Source organism: Sinocyclocheilus grahami, unplaced genomic scaffold (assembly GCF_001515645.1).
Source record: "Sinocyclocheilus grahami isolate Dianchi unplaced genomic scaffold, SAMN03320097.WGS_v1.1 scaffold709.1, whole genome shotgun sequence".
Taxonomy (NCBI): domain Eukaryota; kingdom Metazoa; phylum Chordata; class Actinopteri; order Cypriniformes; family Cyprinidae; genus Sinocyclocheilus; species Sinocyclocheilus grahami.
Genome location: NW_015505888.1, coordinates 357,677 through 367,692, shown reverse-complemented (window position 1 = coordinate 367,692; position 10,016 = coordinate 357,677). Strand labels below are relative to the sequence as shown.

Below are 10,016 nucleotides of genomic sequence, written 5' to 3'. Positions count from 1 at the left end.
TGAATCTTCTAAGTGTGAAAAATATGCAAAAAAAAAAAAAAAAACAGGAAGGGGGCAAAAACCTTTGCACAGCACTGTACATCGCATGTAGTTTATGACGAGAGAATTTGCGAGAGAGCAGAATTCAGTCAGCGAGCGCACACTGCACAACAAAACGCAGGTGTTTCAGTGATGACTCATCTGAACGCCTGATTGGCCATTGCATTCATAAGCTCAACAGAATCATGTGTGATTGGTTATATATATAGACCCTAGAAGGGTGATTCTCAAACTACCGATATTTCACCCCAAGAAGCAAAGCGTGGCACCTTACATCAGCTTACTCCATGGAGACTGAACTTTTCATAAATGTCATGTCTATTCTGCAAGCTGCTAATTATTATGGCTGGATGAATTGCTTTCCATTTCACTCTCAAAAGAATTGTGGTCTGTACCAGCATCCTGTTTTTATCAGCTTCACCGTTCATGGCTGATTTAATCACTCACTGCTGCTTCACACAACATCTTGAGAAGCTACACTCATCTGACATGCATCTGATAATAATCATTCACCAGAAACTGAACTGATTGGTTTGGTTTATAATGCATATCTCTGTACAGTTCTCTAGTGGAATACTCTAGAATTTGCTGTACTGTTATTGTGCCACATCATGGGATTATTTCTGAGCCATTTAAAGATCTCATTAGATCCACCAGGACCATCCAACAGCTTCAGCTCTCATTTTAATTAGGCCGGTGCCACAGAGGATAATGTATGTGTGAGTAGAGCCCATCCCATGAGACACTGCTCCACATATCTGAACGTCAGCCTGCAGATCTCGGATCATGAGGCAGTGCTGCAGAATAACACGTGTTGCACCGTGATACATGTACCACCACTGATGACACGGGGCCGCCGTCAGCAGAGACTATCAGTAATATGAGTATATAACGGGGCCTATAAATATTTTGTCCTGTATAATAGTATAATTTTCAGCGCCTCCCATCCAATACTCGCAAGATGTTTTGTGCTTTGTTACTTTTCAGCTTTCCAATTCTGGTCATTTTAATCAACAAATCCAAACAATAAAGATGGATTGTGATATTTAATGTGGCGTGAAAGATCACTGTAGCCACCTCAGCTCAAGCGGCACATGAACTGATCATCTTTCTCTTTACTACTAGTTGCAGCACAAAATAAACATGAATGAATGAACATGAATGAACAGTTGGCATATAACTTAGTGAAATATATCATGTCATGTAATCACTCAATCAGTCAGAAAAAGGTCAGTAAAACATCATGAAATGTTACCTCAGGAAAGCCATTCAATGACCATAGATTAAATCAGCGGTTCCCAATCCCAGTCCTCGCGCCCCCCTCGCTCTGCATATTTTGCAAGTCTGACTTAGTTAACACACCTGATTCAGATCATCAGCTTGTTAGAAGAGAGCTATGTGCATGAACTGTGTTCCGATTGACATGGTCCCTACACACACTGTTTATTGCTCCCTGCTCCCTGAGCAGGGGAAATCAGTTGAAGTTTACTTAACTTCGGAACATTCATTCACAGATTTGCGCTACGCAGCATCTTCAAACACAGACGAAACTTACTAGAGAAGTGTGAAATAATATATACCTCTGTAAATAAATACTATTTAAATTCCCGTCTCGCACACTTTAATGCCCTTTGTATGGAACATATACGCTCGTTTCTAACTGGAATCATGGCAGAATATCCTGTGATGTCTACTTCGCAGGGCAATTACAGTCGAATAGAACAAACATTGTATGTGATAAGAGAAACATACGAAATATGCAGAGCAGGGGGGCACAAGGACTGGAATTGGGAAACGCTGGATTAGATCATAGATTAGTCAATAGTTAGCTAGAAAAAATTAACTGTTGAGATCAACATTTAGTTAAATAAATGCACTGTATTACATATTAATTTCTATTTTTAATTAACCTGTTAGTGAGGTCTTGATTTTTTTTAATGTGTGTAAGTAAATCTGTCATAAAAACAAGTTATGATGACAACCACCGATTAAATGAACTGATATGTAATCGAAATCGAGTCAGGAGCTTGTGAGCTGGAATTAATGTGACAATACTCAGCCCTACTAAAAACAAACGTTTCCAGTAGGGAAGCACCGATGTATCGGACGATATTTATTATTTTAAAGCCATCAGCATATCGGAAATAGCATGAAAAGGGCCGATACCGATGGTTTATTAATTAACTGCACGGAGACAATGAGTTGCATGTCTGTTACATAATCCAACGTTTTCCTCTGGGCAAAATAATTAAATACTTGCCAAAACAAAATAAAATCTGTACAAAATATAGTTTGTCAGACAGCAGCATAGTACGGCCTATGCCAGCCCTTCTCAAAGTCCGGAGGGAATTCGATCTGGACCCGCCGTCCACTTTCTATTTCAAGTGCACTCGTATCACTCAGACCTCCATGGCACATACACACGAACCAGTGTTGCAGTTTTTACCAACTTTTTTGTAAGAAAGCACACAGCAACTATCGACATTTTGGATAAACCTTTTAGCTTTCATTCAGTAGAATAATGTCACCGGTTTCGCCCCGTGAGCGCAAGGTTTTTCCTGACTGGCAAAGTTAGAAGCACATTCAACTGACCGAACCGCAACAGACTTGTGAATGAATGAGTACAAAACATTGTTTTCAAAAACCTATCACTGTTGACTGTCTGGGCATGTGAACATGATTGTAGTTCGTCTGTAAATATGCACATACACTGAACAAAATTATAAGTGGAAGAATTGACAATAAAGCAGACTTGAAACTTGAAACTTGAAAATATCCAGCAACTTCGCACAGCCATTGAAGAAGAGTGGACTAACATTCCACAGGCCACAATCAACAACCTGATCAACTCTATGCGAAGGAGATGTGTTGCACTGCATGAGGCAAATGGTGGTCACACCAGATACTGACTGGTTTTCGGACCCCCCCCGGACCCCAAAATAAACAGTAAAACTGTTTAAAACACATTTTAGAGTGGCCTTTTATTGTGGTCAGCCTAAGGCACACCTGTGCAATAATCATGCTGTCTAATCAGCATCTTGATATGCCACACCTGTGAGGTGGATGGATTATCTCGGCAAAGGAGAAGTTTTCACTAACACAGATTTAGACAGATTTGTGAACAATATTTGAGAGAAATAGGCCTTTTGTGTAAATAGAAAAAGTCTTAGATCTTTGAGTTCAGCTCATGAAAAATGGGGGCAAAAACAAAAGTGTTGCGTTTACAGTGTTTTGTTCAGTGTAGTTTGTTACACAGACGGACATTTATGCTGCATGATATAAATAAAGTAATATAATTCACTGCAATGTAAACAGCGTATTGCAGTTATAATTCAAGATTTTAGCGATTCAGTTGAAGTGACTGATTTCAGAAACAGAAAATATGTACATGAGAACTGCTTTATTGGGCATTTAGTTGTATAACAACGCAGTACTTTATGTAACAGTTCAGAGTAAATGCAAGTACGGCTTGATGACATAATGAATATGTTAATTAGCAAAGTTGAATTGTTATATAAAGTTATAAGCATGTTTATTAAAAGCAAGCTTTGTAATAGGGCTGCACGATTAATCGCAAGCGATATTTAACGCGCAACACAGAGCCGTTGTTCACTGAGGAGCTGCGCTAAAAATCGCGCGAATATGAACGTGGTTTGGCGCAGCTCGTCAGTGAACAACGGCTCTGTGTAGTTAATGCTGCTCCATGTGAAAGCCCGCAGGTGATGGAGATTTACCGCTGATTACAGAACCGGCTTTCTGACAAGATGTGCGTTAAATATCGCTTGCGATTAATCGTGCAGCCCTACTTTGTAATAATTATTTCGGACCCTATGACGTTGATGACAATTCAGATTCGGACCTTTGAATGTAAACTTTGAGAACCCCTGGCCTATGCAAATGTGACACTTGACGCATCCAACGAGTGAAATGCTCGCACTCAGCTGTAAATTCATTATAGGTAAGTTACTGGCAATGCCCCGGCGTTAGTTTACCCCGAGGATACGTCACGAACCGCCAAGCATTAGGCCTACATTTAAGTGAAAATGAATGGCAGGTAATGCAGCTTTTTGTGTGTTTGAAACCAGTGTAGAACACGGATTCACACAAGCTCACATCACGCACCTGCGCACTGTGAACAGAGAAAACAGAATAAAACTATATTGGCTACATAAAAAGGAATATATAGGCCTATACACAAAATATATTTCACTGAAATAATTAACATTTTAACAAAACGAAAGAAAAAAAATTTCGGATAATTATAACACGCTCTGAAGTTCACGGAAAGGAAACCGAGACGGCAGAAAGCACTTTTTTATTTCATTTCGGTATTGGGAAACAGTTGGGAAAACAATGTAGTCATCGGCACCTCACACGCACATACAACAAATTTTTGCTAACTTGACATCGCAGCCTGTTCATTATCAAAATAAAATGTAGTTTAAGAAACATAAAAAGTTACACTGCTCAATTTAAATAGTCCGTAATACAGTCTGTGTCGTTCAGCGTGACCACTGCCTCACTGCTGTTATAGCTTATGTGAAGGATGATGCTTTACGTCGATAAAGTGAAGAACAAAGCATATAGTTTACGTAATAATAAAATATTTTAACATCCAGATACGTTGCGAATATGGAAACATTTGGATTCATGCAGAATGAGAGAGGTAGGATTCAGTTTCACTTTTAAAGGTGCCATAGAATGGAAAACTGTATTTACCTTGGCATAGTTGAATAATAACAGCTCTGTACATGGAATTGACGTACCCTGAGCCTCAAACACCATTGTTTCCTCCTCCTTATATAAATCTCGCGCATGCAAAAGACCACTGAAAGCAGGCGAATCAGAACATAACACCGACTGTGACGTTACAGGTGGGATCACTAATAGTTACGCCCCCAACATTTGCATATTGTTCTATACCAGGCGCCAGCCCAACCTGCACAGCCGAATCATCAGAAGTTCTGCAGGTATTGTGAAGAAACAAGTGAGGATAATAGCGAAAATCTGAGGATGATGGCGAATGATTTACAGATCCTGAGCACCACTGACAAGCATCTGATCTTATAAATGTGTGGTAAGTACTGCCGCTGTAGTTTACACAGAGCACATGCGATCGCAAATCTCCAAAGTGAAAGTAAAAAGCCATTGTGCATTCGAAATATATTAATAGCGGCTCCCTGATGCCCGCATTTTATATACAGTATAATAACCCAACGATATAACAGAGATAGAGTATTGAAATATATTTTCCGTGTGTTTCCTTCATGCTGTGTGAGCTACTGAAATGAGCTGCACTGTGAAACAGCCAATCAGAGCAGAGCTCAACATTATTATTCATGAGCCTTCCAAATAAGGTAAAAACAGGCCATTTCCTTCTAGGGACAAATCCTAGGGTTGTAAATGGACATGTAAAACCGTTTCTGGAAATGTTTTGCCCTTACCTAAGCCACGTACCTTCTATGTAGATATCAGAGAACAATTTAAAATATTGTATCAATGCATTCTATGGCACCTTTAAGAATTTGTTTTGGCTTGACGTTTATATTTAGCCTAAATACAACTTTAGAGGATTTGTTGTGGAGAGAAGGAAACTAAAATATCCTAATTGTGTTTGTAATGTTTGTAAGCATTTTGCTTTATTTACCGGTATTTTAGCCTGCATTATTTCTGAATGTAATAAAATGTGACGTACAGCTTACTAATTTAGGCTGTTTTTCCTCTCAAAAGGCTTATAGAAGTAGCGTTTTTTTTTATCCATGCTGCAAACATTTATAAATATCTTGAGTGCCTACTTTAATGTCTTTAAAGCGTTGACAGTTTATTTCTTTTGTTTAATACATTTGGTCAAAATCTAGAAAAGGTGATGCTGTATTGGCTATGACTAAGCGCAAGCACCAGATCAAGACTCTCTTCGTTATTTTTTTTTCTTTTTGAGTAAAAAAAGCACTGTACTTTATTATTATTGGCAAAGAAAAAGTTTTAAAAATAACGTTATTAACCAGTATTTTTTCTACTAAAATCGGAACGTAATAATACAGAGGAAGGCAGGAACAGAAACGTTCTAATACCGATTTTGCTCGGAGTGAACCGATCGATTTTTTTAAAGCCCTGCTTTATGCAATTGATATCGGTATCAGAATCGGCCAATAGTTGTTTGTTCAAATCGGTATCAGCCCAAAAAAAATCATATCGGTGCATCCATAGTTTCCATAAATCAAGAAAGAAAGAAAGAAAGATAGAAAGAAAGGTGGGCGGTATTTGATTTTGTTAACTGGGAATTGATTATATCATAGAAAGTGGGCCTTGCAAACTAAACTGTCTTGCTAGCCAAGAAAGTAACGTTACAGCAATAAAGTCTCTGTCTCTCCTCCGTCCATCTCTCTGTATCCTATTCCCACACATTCACTTCTGGCGCTTGGAGAAACATTAATGAACATATGCTGTTAGCAGTAGCGGTTTTTGGCATGGGCGAATCGGGCAGCCGCCCGGGGTGGCATTTTTTCATGATACATGGGGGGGGCACGAGCAGTTAAAAAAAATAAATAAAACCTCCGCCGTGAAGCGGTTTTCTATTATCTATCATTTCACTGTGTGGGGAATTGGCAAATTGGCGCCCCTGCTTGCTGAGAAAGCAAAAGATAAAGGTATGCAACTATGTTCTCTCTGTATGATTATTACGGTATCCATGTCATGAATGAAGGGCTAATGTTAATTGCTGGGTATAACTCTTAACTTTGTTAGCCTTTTTGCTACGATGCTTGCTATGCTTATACAACAATAACTCGGTTTTAACTCAACAAACACGAGATCTAATTTCACCATAATATTGTGCTTTGCAACAAAACTGTTACAAGTTCAGTTATTATTTATTTCCATCAGTTGGGTTAACGTTAGGCCCTGTAATTAGCCAAAGGAATTTTCAAATCTGTGTAATTATAATTTAAATCGGACTACTTTTCAAATTGTATTTCATGAAACCAACATCTCAGACATTGTTAAAATGTTATGGGGTTTCAAATCAAAAAATGACTTTCTGTTACAGAACAGGGCACTGATTTCATACATGTCCACTGTAGAGGACATCAGGACTTAAATCATGTTTATTAGGCATTTTGGGAGACACAAGTGAATATGGAAATAAATTATACATCAATATTCCTATGAATTATTAGATATTATTATTAAAATGTTGCCAATTATTACACTTCTTTTTTTTATTAAATGTTACTTCAAGAACACATTGATATGCAAATGAGAGTGTATAGTGTATATTTATTTAAGTTCTGATAACTTATACTGTCATATTTTGTGCAGAATTGTGTTCATCGTCTTTTGGCAATGTTGGCGGTGGAGATTGTGCACCTTAAAAAGTGTTTCCTGTTGTAATTGCGATAGTTAATTAACTGGATTCTCTTAAGTGTGTTTTTCAAATGTTCTAATGAAGGATTTGTGCAATTGAGAAATATAATTTTCTTTCACTTATGTTGTTATAATAAAATATAACTGTTTGTGCAGAATTTTGTGTTTTTTGGGGGCGCTGGAAGGGGGTCTCGCCCAGGGTGTAATTCCATGTAGAACCGCCACTGGCTGTTAGAGCAAAATAAATGATCGTATTGTTATCAGAAAAGACCTAGATTCATGCACTGTCAATCTTATATCCAAACTTCAGTTGTGATTTTTAAATGTTATTGTAACTCACACACTTATAAACCCCAATTATATTTTAAAAGTGCAAATGTCAAACTTCTGTTTACTGACATGAAGACAGTCTAAACTCAACGAAACAATAACTAAAGTACATTATAAAACCTATTCAGGCTCGCTTCATAGAGCCAGACTAAAAGTTCTGACCTTTGTGTCATTATCAATGATAAACACGCTGTTTAGTTGAAGTGAGAAGTTCAGCGCTCCGTGTGGGCCTGCAGAATCCCCGCGGCTCGAGTGATCGGCTTACCCTCCAGCGTCACCTCCTTCCCGGCCTTCTTCAGCGCCTGCACCGCCGCGTCGTGCGTGGCGTCGCGGAGGTCGCTGCCGTTGACGGACAGGATCGCGTCGCCGACCCGCAGGGCTCGACTCTGGTCCGCCGCTAAACCAGGGAAGATCTTCGATATGAGGATGGGCATACGGTTCTCCCGTCCCCCTTTAATACTGATCCCCAGCCCGCCGGACTCCTGCTTGACTATCCGAACCCTCCGAACCCCATCCGGGTCACAATAACCGCTGGACTCCGAGTCGGACCCGTTGACCCGTTGACTGTCGTATTGCCCGCGGCTCTGAAAAACATCTCGGTTCTGTTCGTTGCCACCGGAAACCCCGTTTCTTAACTGAGAGCTGTGCTCGGAGTGTGCCGCGGGCCCGCCGGGTTCGCCCTCCGCCGTCAGGGTAAGCCTGTCCCGCGTGAGCTCCGCGGTGACCCGGACCCAGCGGTCACTCAGCAGCAGGTCCAGATGACCCTGTTTCTCCGGGCGGGTCCACACGGCCATGATCAAACTTTAACTCATCCTAAACTTTAGACTCGCTCGACATACCCACTCACACGCGCATTTCCCCAGAGGAAGGAACAGGAACAGATTCTGTGTCTATTAAAGAAGTTAAAACATCGGTGTATTTCTGCAGCGGCTTGAAACTGTGATCGCTGCACGATAAAAACTTTCTAATTAAAACATCCTCAGATCGGACGGCGAAGATAACCATAAGATGTGTATGTACTTAATTATTCATGAGATGGGCGGGGATTAAAACTATTTTTCTTCCCTCCCCACAAAAAAGGCAACTAGTCACTCTGCTATGCTGTGATTTCACTCAAGTTAACTTTACTCTGGTGAAATCACTGTAACGGCCTTATTAAAGGACTTTATTTATTTTGTGCATTTTACTTTTGCTGGGAAGATTTTTTGTAATTCCTCGCCTCTCTCATTGATAATTAATTAATTAGATACAAATCGAATCTCTTTTGTAAAAGGACACCACGCTGAATGATAACATATACTAGTGTTCAATAAAACTAAGATAGATAGATAGATAGATAGATAGACAGATCTAATTACATATTTAATTAGCAAAAAATTAAAATAATTCTAAAGGCAAAAACCAATCATGATTACTATCCATTTTATCTGTAATTAAACGTTACTGCATTGAAGTCAAATGTTTGGTAAATCAATATAGCACATATGTGTCAGCTGTAAACAATGTTGACTCTTCTCATCTGCTCTAAAGTGTTACTCGTACTCTAAATGGGTCACCTCAGCTTTTAAATGAAGCCCATGTATAGATTTTTACCTCATTACAGCTGCCATTTGCAAAAGCTTTTCATCACTTGTGTATGTGTGCAGGTTAGCACACAACTCAAGTCATCTTCATCATAAAAGTATTTCATTTACTTTATGCAAAATATATGTTTTAAATACAAGTGGGGTTTTTTCTTATAATTTTGGTGTAAAAGGTTTCCCAAAGATGTTCTTGGCAGGTTTTAATATAATTATATTTATCCATATAGTCTTTAAAACACACACACACACATAACATATATTATGATAATCACACAATAAGAGTATGGCACCCACATGTGGCCCTTGTGTGGAAACATCACATACTGGAGAGAGCAGTCGTTTTGTGGCATTGGTTTTATTGCAGATCTTACAAAATAAGAGTGAGTTAAACGTGTGGATCAGAAGGCCACTTCATTAGTCTACACAGAATTAGATATTATCTGCTTCATTCTGACCTTCACTTTCACAATCCAGCCTGACTCAGTCCCAAGGTAATTACATCACCCTAAATAGAGCTAAATCCCAAAGCATAAAAATACATTTGCTATTAGATATGAGAAATATGCATTTACAGATGTACTGTATAAGCATGGACGGTCCTGGCTCAGTTATATAGCATTATACTCAAGCTAAAATCAAAGAAAAGATGCAAAAGGATTGTCTTTCTTCGTTAGCCTTCAAGCATTGCGTCCCTTGATCTAT

At 39.0% G+C, this 10,016-nt stretch overlaps 1 protein-coding gene across 1 annotated transcript in view; it reads right to left on the bottom strand.

Moving 5' to 3' along the window:
• Positions 1-8,740, bottom strand: part of LOC107560074 (beta-2-syntrophin-like) — a 20,933-nt gene extending 12,193 nt beyond the window's left edge. The window contains exon 1 of the mRNA XM_016244126.1: positions 7,997-8,740. Within this exon, the coding sequence (XP_016099612.1) occupies positions 7,997-8,525 (529 nt within the window). The 5' untranslated portion in view covers positions 8,526-8,740. The remainder of the gene's footprint in view (positions 1-7,996) is intronic.
• Between the last annotated feature and the right edge of the window lie 1,276 nt (positions 8,741-10,016).